Source organism: Apteryx rowi, unplaced genomic scaffold (genome assembly GCF_003343035.1).
Source record: "Apteryx rowi isolate R43461 unplaced genomic scaffold, aptRow1 scaffold_453, whole genome shotgun sequence".
Taxonomy (NCBI): Eukaryota; Metazoa; Chordata; class Aves; order Apterygiformes; family Apterygidae; genus Apteryx; species Apteryx rowi.
The window spans coordinates 298,718-313,719 of NW_020450709.1; the positions used below are offsets into that span (position 1 = coordinate 298,718).

The 15,002-nt window shown below is 35.3% G+C and overlaps 1 protein-coding gene across 24 annotated transcripts in view; it reads left to right on the plus strand.

Moving 5' to 3' along the window:
* Nucleotides 1-15,002, plus strand: part of MYCBP2 (MYC binding protein 2, E3 ubiquitin protein ligase) — a 218,474-nt gene that overhangs the window by 31,025 nt on the left and 172,447 nt on the right. For 23 of the 24 annotated variants that reach the window (XM_026077432.1, XM_026077434.1, XM_026077441.1 and 20 more), the window contains 5 exons: nt 4,941-5,156; nt 9,035-9,188; nt 11,385-11,581; nt 11,861-12,103; nt 12,387-12,458. In XM_026077432.1, the coding sequence (XP_025933217.1) occupies nt 4,941-5,156; nt 9,035-9,188; nt 11,385-11,581; nt 11,861-12,103; nt 12,387-12,458 (882 nt within the window). The remainder of the gene's footprint in view (nt 1-4,940; nt 5,157-9,034; nt 9,189-11,384; nt 11,582-11,860; nt 12,104-12,386; nt 12,459-15,002) is intronic. The other variant, XM_026077449.1, reaches the window with a different exon arrangement.

The following is a 15,002-nucleotide window of genomic DNA, read 5'->3' on the forward strand; positions in this document are numbered from 1 at the left end:
CATGACATCTCTCATACGAGCCCCTGGCAGGCCACAAACCTCTCTAGACATGAGGTCAGGTCGGCAGATAGATGCCTCCGTCCCCTGCAGCAGGGAGTCCTCCACAACAATCACCCGCTGCTTCTTCTGGGCGTTCCGGCAAGGCACAGGGTCTGTTGTCCCAGGTACTTCCCTTGCACTCATCCCACTCGTATAGCTCAGATGAGAACCACTATCTCAAAAACTGTGATTTTGTTTTCCAGTCTTGGAGCTCTGGGGGTTTTTTGTGCTTCCCCCCCCTCCTCCCAGGGCAATAGTAATTTCATACTCTGGGAAAACAAATGCTTTGGGAGAAAAAAAAATCTAAGCCTATCACCTTGTCTTTTACTTAGGCATCTTACAAGCTATGCCTCTGGTTATTCTTATATTTAATGAGTGCTTTTGACTGTAGTATTCCAGTAACTGTTAAGAAAGAACWTTTAGAGGTGCAGAAAAAGTGGTTGTAGCTTTTCACCTTACCAACACTGACTGAAAAAGCTACCTTTCATGTATCTGTGGATCTTGATACACTTAAGACCAAGAAAACATGCTGCTATTTTTTTTCTTGAAATAATGAATTCCATATATCAAGAGCAGTCTGATTTGGATTATTAATTATCCTATATCTACATAAAATTAATTATTTGCTTAATTAAATTCTTAAAAGATCATTAACGTTTTGGCTTAGTGTGCAGCTCTTCCTTGGCAATGTGGAAGTATTATGTATCAGTGTGAAATGCAGTGGTATCAGTAAAAGAATTGTCCTAACATAAAGATTTTATTAGGTTGATGCAAGAATTACTAAGTGGGGTTCTCTAGCCACTGCTAGTGTTTAGATTGTCATAGTGATCTGTTCTTTCTAAAAATCTAGTAGCAAACTTCTGGAGTTAGGGGCAGAAATCTCGTATCACCTGGGAAGCCTGCTATACTGCTAAGGCTCGGCAGAAGAGTGACCCATCGTGGATCTCATTAACTGCAAAAAAGGAAACTTTCAGATGATGGTGGGGTGAGCTTCAGTCTCAGTTTCTTAACTTGACAGGAACATCTGAGCTCTGTAAGGTACTCTGAAGTTAGGAGTCTGTTGTRATGTGGAAAGGAAAAAACTTTTCGCCTTATATGGGAAAAACTTCTGATGTCTGTTTTGAATGCTTTGTGCTACCACTTTAAGTAAATGAGCTCACTGAATGAGCTCCTTTGAACTAGGAGAGCAGAAAGATTTCCTGTCCCTTTTTTTTATTAGCTCCCTTCATCTGTGCCTTTGTAGAAGAAAAAGGGATGTTTATGTAACCTGTTCATATTCCTCTTTTCAGCTGAAGTTTGTCTCAAAAATCTTGTAGTTAAAGTCACTGAGTGAGTTAAGTAAACTGATTCTGAATAAATTACCAGTGGTTTTTATTTTAGGGTAAATCTGGTGGAGGGAGAAGAAATGATGATGATGATCCCTTCCTACTTTCCAAAAAGAGACACAATACATTTTGTTTTTATAGAGCATCTTTCTTTTGCCTTGAGAAGTGCTAAACATTCATATGCTTATACTTTTAATTAGACCAAATAAAATGTAATAATTATAAACCTGTTTTTTCCCCTCAAATGAAAGATACGAAACAGTGAAAGTAATAGTTACATTTCAGTTTTAATCTGTTCTTACAGCCCTGCCCACTTACTGTTCAAAGAGGTCTGAAGGTCAGTGGTTTTAAGCTGACAAAAGTAGGTAGTGAGTTTCAAAATTATTCTTAAGGGACATTAGTAGGATTGCTACTATATTTATCAAGTATATAACAAAATGGAGTATAAGATACTTTTAATTCCAAAGAATTAACAATTCTGATAGACAGTGTATTGTGGGAGGTAAAGTGGAGGTGAAGTAGAGATAGGAAAGAAGACAAATCCAAACAGGAAGTTAACCTCAGTTAACCAGAGAACAGAGGAATCGATTCTAGTTCTGAGTCATGTATTCTAGTGCTATACTGTCTGTTTAGGTAAAGCAGGCTTTTTGTGGAGTGTTGTTACACCATATTGGAATCTGAATTATTATCTCTAAATTTCTGGTTTGTGCACTGTGGTAAAAGAGTGAAAGAATAAACATGGGATGATAGAATGATTAAAATGATTACAGTTTAAAAGCTAAAGCATTAGGTAATGGCCTCTCTGATACTGGTAAAGTTACTTGAAAAAAAAAAAGCAGGAGTTTATTTCTGAAAATTAGTCAGTTTATTATTAATAGGCAAGAAAATAGTCATCAATACTTTATCTAGCACTGTAATGTCTAAAATTATCTATGCTGCTAAGATGATTTGGCCAGCCTACTTCAAAAGAAGTCATGTGAACTATAGCAAACCTAGAGTGAACAAAGACTAGGCTGAACATGTGATAAGAAAGAACTAAAAAGTGGAAACTCTTCACATAAGTTAAATAACAGTATTTGATGCTAACCAGATAAGTGAACTTCAGATAGAGATACTTCAGAGGATCCTTTTTTTTTTTCATTTTCTGTAACTGTTTAGCCATGAAATAGGAAATGCATAGTAAATTTAACTTTTTTTTTTTGGCCTGTGCAAATCAACTGGGTTAGCTTTAAAGCTGAAAGCTAATATGATTGATTGTGTATTTGCCTTTTCAGCAAGTGCAAAAGTTCTTGGGGTATGTGTATGAATATTTGACATAGACAGGGATCATACAGACATATAATCTTATAACTCGTGATTCTTATCTGTCTGTGGCAATGAACCGTTTAGTTTTCTGGTGCCAAATAAACTTTTAAAGAGTATAATAGCACGTTATCATTGGTATCAATCCAAATCTATTTTAATATAATTTGATATTGGAATAATACAGCAAGCTATATCTTGTTCTTACATTGCTTAATCTCTCGGGTTTTTAGTAGCAGCTTTCTTTGTTAGCTCAAAGATTTTCATGTTGACTGAGAACTAAACTTACGTTGTCTTTGCAGCCTTAGTGATGAGTTCTGTTGTGCTCAAAAAGTCTTTCAGTGTGTGTGTGTAGAACTGTTTTTTTCAGCTTTTTCTTACGTTGTCTTCATTTTTGTGTGTGTGTGCTACTGTTAGCACTGACACAAGTAAGAAAAATTAACATGCTCTGTCTCTGTTGGATAAAACAGGTTTTGGACTAAACCACTGCTGCTTAATGTCTTAATCTGGAATAACTTTGCAATAATAATGCAAGTGAAGGATACTCAAACTTATACCAGTACAGTTAGAATAATACTGTAGTCAAAAAGAAATATACAACCTATGAAATATTTTGAATTTGATCTAAATCTTCTGTTGTTAGGTGTTACCGAACATGGTATTAAATGTTCTAACCTAGCTCGTGTTATTTCTGGTAATAATTAAAACCTATATGCAGATAAAAATGCATTATGAATCATTGCTTTGTTTTGATGTACAAAGTTATACCATATTATAGAAAAATAAATCACCTCCTTTAAACTTTATCCAGTTCAGTGGTTCTCAAACTTTTTAACTTCTTCTCTAATAGTTTTAAGATCCTTTTCTCATCACTTCTCTCCCATATGTATGTGTATTTCGACCCTCTGATCTAGTCCAAATTGCTGTAACATAATTTGTGGTGTACTTCCCTGCCATATGAATGACTGCATTTGTAAATATTTATCTCCCTCTTAAAATATAAGAGTAAAAAGTTCTCTCCCCCACATGCCCTAAAAATACAAGAAACAAAACAACCRTATGAAGTTGGTCATGAACCTGACTCAGTCTAGCCTAATCCCCCTTCAGATTTTACATTCCATGTTTAAGCACAGTTGTCCTGCATTCTTAACCTAGGCCTTCCTGTCTCTCTAGTCTCTGGGTCCTCTGTCTACATAGAGGTATTCTAGGGAATTGCTTCTTTCCCTTTACCTTTCCTTATACTGGGCTATTCCTTCATAGTSTAGGCTCATAACACTCTGTGATGGTAAGTGACCCAGGAGAAAGTACTACCTTGCCTGTTCTTTTTTGTTTGTTTTGGTGTGGGGTTTTTGTGTGTTGYGTTTGTGGGTGTTTTTTTTTTTTCTTTAGTTACTCATTCCTCCTGCCTCGCAAAAAGGGAAGGTATGGAGAAGAACGTAAGAAATGTTTTTCCAAGTCTCATGACAGCCCCATGTAGGCTATTCTGGGACTCAGCAGTGGCTGCCTGTACGCTAGTAGTAGATAGCTAGGAAAGGGGATGGCAAGCATTTGTGTAGTGGTGGTTTCCCACAGCAGTTTTCCAAATCTTATTTTGTGGCTCAGGGTTTCTGAAAACAAGATGGTGTCCTTTTCCTTCATAAGCCTTGACAGGCTTCTCATTCAAGAATGTATCTGTTATGTTTTTGTTTCTTTTCTAATTGTGTAATATTATCCACCGCATCTTGCAGTGGGGATTTTTTGAACCTGCCATTGCATGGATGAAAAAACTAATGATGTTTAAAATTTTTAATATAAATTTAATAAACAGAATAATAATAAAATTTAAAGTTAACAACTACAATAATAACACACTTTAAAATTCAATAATAATAATAAAACTGATCCCTGTTCAGGAGATATATCTTGAAATCTGACAGTCAGCTGGCAGAGGCATTGGACAGTGTGGACAGTTCTCAAGCCTGCACTGCCTTTGGCCTTGTTTGTTTCTCATCCCAGTGGCCTCATTAAGTTATGTGAGATAGGRACTGAAGCCAGATGGAATGTTTGGGGATTTCTTCGTCTTCCTCCTTTCTTCCCTACCTAAAATATAGTTAGTGTCCTAACAAGAAAGTTCAGTCACCAGTTTGAGAATCACTTGATTGGCCAAAATTAATGCGAGACTGTTGAGATGACTTATCTTTGGCTTGAAATTTTTTTAGCTTGAAGCTTGAAACTACTAATAAACTTCATGCAAAACAATTTTACTTTCTGTTAAAAACCAATCTTGTTTTTCAGACAGAGAACCTAGAGAGTACAATAACCATACCGGATATCAGATTACATAGCAACCCTTCAGCTTTTAATGTTTACTGCAATGTCCGCCATTGTGTATTGGAGTGGCAAAAAAAGGAAGCATCCGTATCTTTGGCTTCAAAGAACAGTGTACAGAGTGGCGATTCAGACAGTGATGAAGAAGAGGAATCCAAAGAGCCACCCATTAAACTTCCAAAGGCAAGTAACTGGATACCATTTCAAGTGTGCCATGTATGTGGTCTGAAGTTGGTATGTTCTTTGTAGGGGAAAAAAGAACAGGATTATAAGATAGCTGCTTGGAAAATAGGAATTGTTACATTCATAGTCCATCTAGTCCAGAATCATCTGCAAGTGTGATTGTCAAATGCAGAGAGCGCTTGTAGTTCTTAGATAATAGGAGAAAACACATCTTTCCTACAAGAGGAGTTTCTTAGCCCTTTCARTGAAAGATAGATGCATTTGCTGAATTAGAAAGATTTAGGTACATGCCAAATAATTAATATTAGTCAATTAAATATTCTTTTATAAGTACTTTTACTTGAAAATAACATGCAGCTTCAAAAGTCTGCACAAAATGCAGATAAGGTAGCTCTTACATTCTCTTTATTATTGGAATTCAGTTGGTGGGTTGTTTTTTAAGATGATCTGCAGGTTATACATGCAGTTGCAGTAACTGTGAATTATTCTTATTACCTTAATTTTTTAAAATTCTTCCTTTTTTAGCTTTAGTGCCTTTTTCTCATAGATACTCATAGGTGGTTAGTAATGTGCATTAAGATTTTTAGACAGTATAGTACAACARTCTTCCCCCCCCAACCATTTGAGATTAATCTGTTATTCTATGATGATAGTAGGATTAACAGTGGAAAGTCAGAAATCCTCTATATAGGAGTTACTGAACTTTTTTCTTAATTTTTTAATTTGCTCGTAAATCCACTTGTTTTGTACTATGTAACTGCTGCAGATTCAGTTTTGTTCATTGTTAGCTTATTAGTGCTATGAATCCTGTTTCCTTTTGTTTTTCTTTGAGTCTAAAAACTTATTCAGAGTAATTTTCCTTGCTTCTTTGTTCTAATCACATTACAAATACTAAATTAAAAAGGCTACTGCTGCAGTAATTTTGTTGAATATTCTAGTTGCTTAGAAAATTAGGAATTTATAGATGATTGTGTTTAGAAAGTTTTATCCAAAGGACAAAATTGGTATTCTGGAAATAGCAGTGGAGAATTGGGGAGGAATGTAAACTAGGTAACTGCACAACTTGATAACTGAAATTTCAGTGCATATAGTTGCAAAATAATACACAATCAGCAGGAAAAAGTTAGCATTATTTATGCACTGTATATGACTTCACATGGATTATAAGTGAGACAAGTTCTTACAGATGCTTCATTTAAAACTTTAATTAAAAAGCAATCTAATGTTGTAAAGAATGGACTGGAGTTCCAAAAAGATTCTGGAATTAGATGATACTCAGAGAAGGATAAGATTTACCATGGCACAGACAACACTTGCATGTGGAAACTAAAAGATTGCTGTTAAGCGTGTCAGAGTTTAAAATTTTCAAGTTGTAACACAAAGGAAAAAACAATTATTCTCTTTAGAAATATTTTAAGTCTTTTAAAATTCATTTGGAGAGTGTTAACTGTGTGAAGTATTCTGTATGTATACATGTAAAGTAATGCAAAATAGTAAACATATTACGTATCATTATTTATTCTTAAAAATACATATAAATTAATGCAGGTATTAAATCACACAATTACAAGGGGAAAGTTAAATAAAAATGGTAGTGTAGATGAGACTTCCTGAAGTTTTGTTTGTTTTGAGCAATTAGTTATAGGTCATAATGTCTACATCCAGGATAGAAATGATATGCACCATTCATAAGGCAAGCTTATGCTTTTAAGTCTCAAAGATGTTAGAAAGGGAGCAAGAGGATGGATGTACACTGAGTGTCAGTGGAAGCTGGCAGGCTGTGACACACAGAAATCGAGACTGCAGCAGCACTTGTTTTGGCTCAGAATCTTCAGAGAGCTGAGAGAAAAAAGTTTAAGGTGTCTTGAAAAGAACTGTTTTTATTCTGTTGGGATTTGGAAGAAGTTTTGCTGTTGCTTTTTTAATAATGCTCATATTTTTCAGTACCCTCTGCCTCAGTGTAGCTCAGATAGTGGGTTTTTCTCAGCTTAGTCTCCTAGACTGCATGTGTGCCCCATCTGTTCTCCTAGCAACACTTGTGAAACCTCTGGGGATAAAACTAAATAAAGGGCTTTTGGACTGTAAAAGAGGGGTCATGGATGTGAGATACCATTATCTTGTTTCCTCTTGGCTGTAGCAGTGAATGAACACAAACCTCTCTGGTTTCCAGTGATATGTCACTAAATTTTGTTTAGTATTTGCTTACTGTGCTTTTTCCCTGTTAAATTTGTGTTACTTGGATCTGTCTGCCAGCTTTATAGTAGGCATAAAAGCGAAGAGACTTGTTTTAAGAAACCTATCCAATCTGCTATCTTGGATACTAAATAAAATCTGTGTAGATTTGGATAAATTCCAGTATAAATATCTATTGTTGACTCCAAGTTAGTTACTATTGCAGTGAAAGTTCACCAAATTAATTTCTCTTCTGTTTTTCATGTGTTATGTTCTCTGCTTTCTCCAGCTTCCTCTGTCATCTGTGAAACAGGTCTTCTGTTTGAAGATCAGATAAAACTTCTAGACTTATCTCAGAAGTATTATCACTGGAAAGAAAGTTTCCAGACATGTTCTACAGCGCATCTTATTCTTTAGCCTGCAAGATTATGTTGGGTTTTGGATCCTAGCAAAAACATCCATGCTGTCATTTTGTTGACAATTTTTTTTCTGTAGATTCCATGCATGTATTTCATTCCTTCAAAGGAAAGGAGGGAAATGTAAGATGCAGTCTGCAGGAAAATTGCTGTTGCACTTTGGAGACTTGATTTGATTTTTGTTTTTATTCTTCCTCCAACAGTCAAACAGGTGGTAAAATAACTTCTGAAAGACAGGAGTGAGACAAATAAGGTGACAGAAAAGATCATTACAAGTCATCTAGTAGACATTTTAGCTGGCTGTCAGAATAGATCTGTAGCCCCGTTTTAAACATGAGTGGCAGTTCTGTTAACCATTTTATTTATTTTCACATTTCAGTCTTTTTTCTTCAATCTTAATCAAAGGTAAATCTGTATTAAATACTCTAAGCATTGAGGCCTGTCTCTTGAAATCTTAGCTTTAGATTTCTGAATAGAAACACACAGTGAACTTTTGAAGATGTGCTTGCTTGCTTGTTTGTAACAGGAGTTCACCCCACTTTCTTTTCTTTCATACACATAATTATTAGAAGTACTGAATTTGAGAAATTCCTGAAAGGAACAGTCAGTGGAGGGAAGCATAATTGTAATCTCAGAATATTCAGGAATGCTAAAAAGGGAAAGTTAAGAGTGGTTGCAACAGTACTCTTACAGATGCTGTATTAGTTGGCATAACGTGTGTCTGTGACAAGTACATACAGAGTTTTTGTCACAAGTAACTAACCTTCATTTTTTTTTATGTTGTAGCAAAAACAGTCTGAGGCTTTTGAGGGGAAAGTATTAATGCTGCCAGTATCAGCTGAGAAATGTAATATTACTCAAGTGGGGAACTCTGGTTGTAAACAAGTTCTCACTTGCTTGCTCACATTAATGAGTGAGGAAAAAGGAAATAAGGTCTCTCAATTAAAGTGTGAACTCAATGAAATTAGAAGGAGTCAGAAGCATGGTTTGTCTTACATTCCTGACTCTGTCCAAAATTTGAAGTTTCCTTATTTTCTTTTTCCAGGGAATTATTACTCTGTTTAGATATGTCTTTCATATAACAGATGTAACTTCTGTTAAATATTTACTATTACAGTTGTGTAAGTAAATCTTGGGTTTGATTATTTCTTTCTCTGAGTTGCTATTAAATTCTGTACTACACAGTATTATTCAAATAACTGTCCTGTGAACATTAGGAGGTACCATTACTGACGAAGATCCAAAAGCATCATGTTATCAGATGTTCTAAAATATCTTGTACTTTTTTAGATCATTGAAGTTGGGTTATGTGAAGTCTTTGAACTGATAAAGGAGACAAGATTTTCTCATCCATCCTTGTGTCTCAGGAGTCTACAAGCCCTACTGAATGTCCTCCAGGGCCAGCAGCCAGAAGGCCTCCAATCAGAGCCTCCTGAAGTGCTAGGTAATATCTTTCTCCCCCCTCCCCCCTTTTACTTTATTTTCCCCCCTTACTTTATTTTATAGAAAGAAATGGTTCTAGCAAGTATCTGTGAGACAGTAGCATTTTTCCCTTGTTCTAATTAATACAGGTTTATGCTTGTTTTCTCTTCTGAATTGACTGACTTGATTCTGAAGTGTTTGCCCTTATGGTGTATGTAACTACTTTCTCGCCATTAATCTTTTGTAGAACAGAAATGGTGACATGTAAAGGTGTTTTTAAAAAACAAAAAAACAGTATTTTGCACTTGTGTAGTGTAAAGTCTTGCAGAAACATAGTAACCTGGTAGCCTAATAAATTGTGATTCATTTGCTTTACTGAATCTCCAAAATATTTGGTCTTAATGGAAAGAAAATAATTCTACAGGGAAATTCTGTCCTGATCTACYGCTCTATTCTGTCACTTAAGTATTTAATATTATAATATAATATTAGAATTTATATGAAGCTGCCTAAATTGTTAGAATTCGTGCTTTTGTTTCCACGTACCATCCAGAAGTTTATCTGGAAAACCCTTTCGCTTTTAGTGGTGCTGAAAACAAAAGTTCAGCTCTTAATGGCTGTGAATATATGATTGATTATGCTGTCCTGTCAGTTCAAATAGTTATCCCCTGGCAATAACCATAGTTTTTACTGGTTTATAGAATTGCGAGGAAAGCTGGACTGTAACATCTGTTGTTTTTTAAAACAAACAAACAAAAAATTCTTCAGACTACCTACCTGTGTGTTTCTATGTTATGGCCAGTGTTCTATTTCCAAAGATCATAGTAACTTATTTCAGAAAGCTTTTATATTGTATTGAAGTGAGGTTTCAGAGAACATAAAGCTAGAAAGGAGGCTTGGTTTTGATTATTATTGCCTTACAGTGATTATTTATATATACTGTCATAAAAGTTGAGGTAGCTTTTTGTTTCTATCTTGATTGCTATAGATGTTCAGCCACTAAACAGTGCTTAAAAAAATAAAGCATATGGTAAAAATAATTTTCAAGATACTGATTTGAAATGCTAATTTCTGAGAAATGCGATATGCTTCAACATGGGCAGCRGTCATAAAGATTAGACAAGGGTTGGTCAAGACCTACATGTAATCTCAGTATTGAACTAGCTTGTCTGGGCAGGTAAATAATTCCTTTTGGTCCATTAATTATTAATATGTGTTCCACTGTGACAGAAGGATTGAGGGTCTTCTTATTCTTCAGTCATTGTGAATATCAAGACTTTTTTCCAGGGGAAGAAGAATGAAAAGTTAAGAGTGACTGTTGCAAGCCTATCTAAATAAGATGCTTTGTTTCTTTTCTGCCACTGATTAGTAGCTAAACAGAAGGAGGAATCACTAATGTTAGAAACTGTATTCTGCTCAAGGAGTAACATAATTTGCACCTACTGGAAGTATTTTGTAATCTCATCTCTTGACTTTTTATGTAGAAAGACCAGTATGAGCGATCACTGGTGAAAATAGGTTGTTTTAACTTTTGAATGTTGATCGGAGACATCAAACATGCAATATGTTCTGAAAGTAATTGACATAAATTGCACTTGAAAGAATAAAATGTTACTCTTTTTCAGAGTAGAATTACTTTTAAATTGTTTTTCTTGGGTGTCTACTTTGGAGTTGGAAACTGTTTCATGTTCCAAAACTGTTCAGGTAAGCCCGTATACTTGAGGGCAGGAGAGAAAGCATCCTATGCTAGAATCTTAGTCAGAATTTCCTGACCTTTGATAATTTTCAGATGCTTTTGACTAGGTTCATGTGTGTACATAAGTAAGTGTTTACTATTAATGATTTTTATGATAAAGTAAATGATGGTATTAAAATACACATCTGGGGTCATACTGATTTTTTTTTTTTTTTTTTTTTTATTGCGAGTTCAGGGCTTTACCATGTTTTTTGTTTCTATGTTCTGTTCTTTAGAACTAATGGCTCACTGAAGCTCCACGGCAGTGTAGTGCCCTTTGCTGGTCTCTTCTCCTCGTTCACTGGCATAATTTTAACCATCAATACAGTGTAGCAGGAGAAACTGAAAATAGGGCTAACTTAACGGCTGAGGAAAGATATGTACTGTGTATTTTGTAGGTTTAAAATTAATCTCCCATTGACTGGAAACCTGCTTAGTATGGTTTGGTGACTTGCCTAGGTAATTGTCGCATTTTATTTGCAGAATCCCTGTTCCAGCTTCTTCTGGAGATAACTGTCCGAAGCACAGGGATGAATGACAGTACAGGACAGTCCTTGACAGCACTTTCCTGCGCTTGCCTCTTCAGTTTGGTAGCTGCCTGGGGAGAGACAGGAAGAACACTGCAAGCAATCTCTGCTATCCTCACCAATAATGGCAGCCATGCTTGTCAAACTATTCAGGTCTCACACTAAATCTTCTTTTTATCTGGAATTTTGTGTAAATCATGTGTGCATGAGTTCTGAGAAGATCTAATATGTAAATTCAGTTACCTTCTTTTCTTACTGTTTTTGAAATGGATGTTTCTTTGTCTCTCGAGTTGGAGATAGTACATAAAATAGAACATAAAAAATGGGCAAATGGGTTTTTGGAGTGTGAATTTAAGCTCTTTGTAGTTCTACTATCTAATCTAAAATATTGTGATGCAAGTACCATAGTCTCATTATTTATTTTACTGTTAGGTGCCAACCATTTTAAACTCTCTTCAGAGGAGTGTACAGGCAGTTCTGGTGGGCAAAATCCAAATCCAGGACTGGTTCAGTAATGGGATAAAGAAAGCAGCCCTGATGCACAAATGGCCATTGAAAGAAATATCTGTAGATGATGATGACCAGTGCCTACTTCAGAGTGATGGTTTTTTCCTCTATCTCTTATGTAAAGATGGACTTTACAGAATTGGCTCTGGATATAGTGGGACAGTGAGGGTAAGGTGATTTCTTGTCTGGTGAACGGCAGTTAAAATATTAACTTTTATGATATTCTGTTGCTTTTAAAAATGTTTTGTGGCTTACTAATGATTAGTTCTTTTACACTCTTTCTAAACTCTTCTGATTTCTGTGAGCATTTTACAGGTTTTTCTTTTTTTTTTTAATTCTTGGTATGTTTGAAGACATTGTTATTTAGATGATAAATGAGTAACTGTAAAATTGTCATTCTGACATTTGTTAAACTATTTTGGGGGTTTTTTTTTGTTTTTTGTTTTTTCAGGGCCATATATACAATTCTACATCCCGCATCAAAAACAGAAAGGAAAAAAAATCCTGGTTAGGCTATGCTCAGGTAAGTGAATACCTAGAACATAACCCCCTGCCCAAATCTATAATTCAAGTAGAGCTTGGCTTAGGGTAAGCCTGCATGGCTGTTGTATTGTTCCTTTTGTTTTGATTATAAAGTCAGCACCAAAAACCTAACTTTTAAATTATGGTTGTTAAAGATGGGGAACACTTACTTGTACTGGCCTATAGAAAGGATTAATGAAAAGTATTATTTATTTGTGCTGTCACTGTAACACTTTTTCAGACTATGATGGTTTAGCATTTAAATTTAAAATTGTGCAGTTGCTCTTAATTGATGTGCTCTTGATGAAGTTGGCGTAAATGCATATGCTGTCATAACAAAACAGTATAGGAATACAATTTCTAGATGATAAAAATAACTATTTACAAAAAGTAATTGTTTGGGGGGGAGGGTATATATAATTGCACCACAAGTAGAGATATTGTTGACATTACCTCTGCAAAGAGTTAGCTGTGTTTGGATATATATTTTTTTCAATTAGTCAGCTTTTTGGAATATCAACCACCTTTTTCTATACAYGTATCATTCATTTAAAAAAAAATAGGTTTTGTTTAGAATCCTGGTGTTTCCATTGAGTGTTCAGAAATTCCGAAGTGAGAGAACACTGAATTTGCTTCATTTTGGAACTACTTAGCAAATTTTATTGTATTATTTTTACTATTAACTGAGTGAAATCTGGTTTTGCTTAGTATTAAAACAGATATATTACCAAAAAATATATTGATGCAATACAAATATGGCAGGAGGCATACACTCAGGAGCCTTTTTTTATCAGTTTGGAAAGAAATAGCAACTGTAGAGTTTAACTATCTGTAGTTACATTTTGGGGCATTCTGTATATGACTATAAATATATTGGCTATAAATATATTTAATACTGTTTTTTGAGTGCTTGCACAGGTGTGTGCAACAAATGTGTCGCACAGTGGCTGTACCCATATAAAACCACTGCTAGTTGGAAAAATGTCAGGCTGACGCTATATTTATAGGAGGATGTGAAAATCGCACTTACTGTTGAATGTGTAGCTGTAAAGGAGGTGGGATGTGCCCTTGATCTCATTTACCTTCAACTGCTTGATTAAGTCAGCTCAAGTTCAAGTCATTTTTCTTATTTCATGTCTAAATTACTTTAGACTGAAGCTTTTCTATCTACCTCGATGCTCTTTACTTATTTTTCCTAGTTTGATTGTGATTTCCCCTCCCCACTCATCACACAGATTGCTTTATCCAGAGAAATTCAAGCAGTTTAGATGGGAGTGATTTAGGGTTTTTTGTTTTAATTAGATGATCATAACCAGGATCTCTTATTCTTTGAATAATGAAGATATTCTGGGAATATGCTTTAAGAGACCTCCCTGTGAAATAAGTCCGTTCTTAGACATACAGGATTCTCACCTGAGACTMTTCACACTTAAAGCAAGTGCGAGCCATTGTCAAATCTCTTGGTGTGACATTGCCACTGTCAGAATAGTTATTTAGTCTTTGTTCATCCTGGCATCTAGAACCCTCCTATGGGTAAATACTAGTTTGCTTGGCCTCAGTTCCATTGAATGAATACCTTGATAAATGCCCTTAAGTAATCTTTTTCCTTTCCTGTAGCTGCTTTTATATCAGAAGTATTGTCTGGGAGTAAATTCCCTAATCATGTTTCTACTCTGCTCCATGAAGGGTTCACTGTCATTGTGGGATCAAAAAGATGTGAGCGCAAAGTTACTTTGTTGTCTCTCTTACGGATCATTTGTGTTATGCAGAATTGGGGAGTTTTGCAAGCTCTGTAGATAAAGCTCAACCAAAACTTACTGGACTGTATTTGTTTATGTGTACACTCAAAGATATAGCTATAAGTAATAAACCTGAAATGCAAGTTCCAAGTAGGCACATCTTTTTACTGAGAAACCTACTAAACTGGTGACTGAATCAAGCCTTAAAAAAAAAAAAAAAGAAATCTATGAACACAGAGAAGATATTCTTTTGGTACACCAAAGACTTGTCAATGTGGACTGCTGACCAGAATACATAATTTTGGGAAGATGAAGGTATTTTGCACATAGAGAAACTGAAAGAGAGAAATCATTAGGTCTGAATATCTCCCTTCTCCTAGGTTTGGTTAGCAACTGGGAGGTGAGCAATATAATAACTTACTGTGTGCAACCTTTCATATCATGGCTGCTGTCACCAAAATCACCGCATGCTTTGGGGGTTCTCTTTGGTAAAGAGCTGAGAAAGAATACATACATGAAATCATGTTTTTGTCAAAACAGATTTTTTAGTGGTAGTCAAGATAGTTAAAATAATTAACATTTTTGAAAAATCCTCTAGTCTTAATACATGTATTAATACTCATTAGTGTTCATTGGATTATATAGAGCAATATACGCACCTCCTTCCTAGAATTCCTGGGGATCTTTTATTGATTTGGAAGGTGGGGACAGGAGCTTGTGTGGTGTGGGGTGTTTTGTTCGTTTGTTTTTTTTATTATGGCTGTGCCTTTTTATTGTATTTTATAGCTGTATGAAGAATAGGGAAT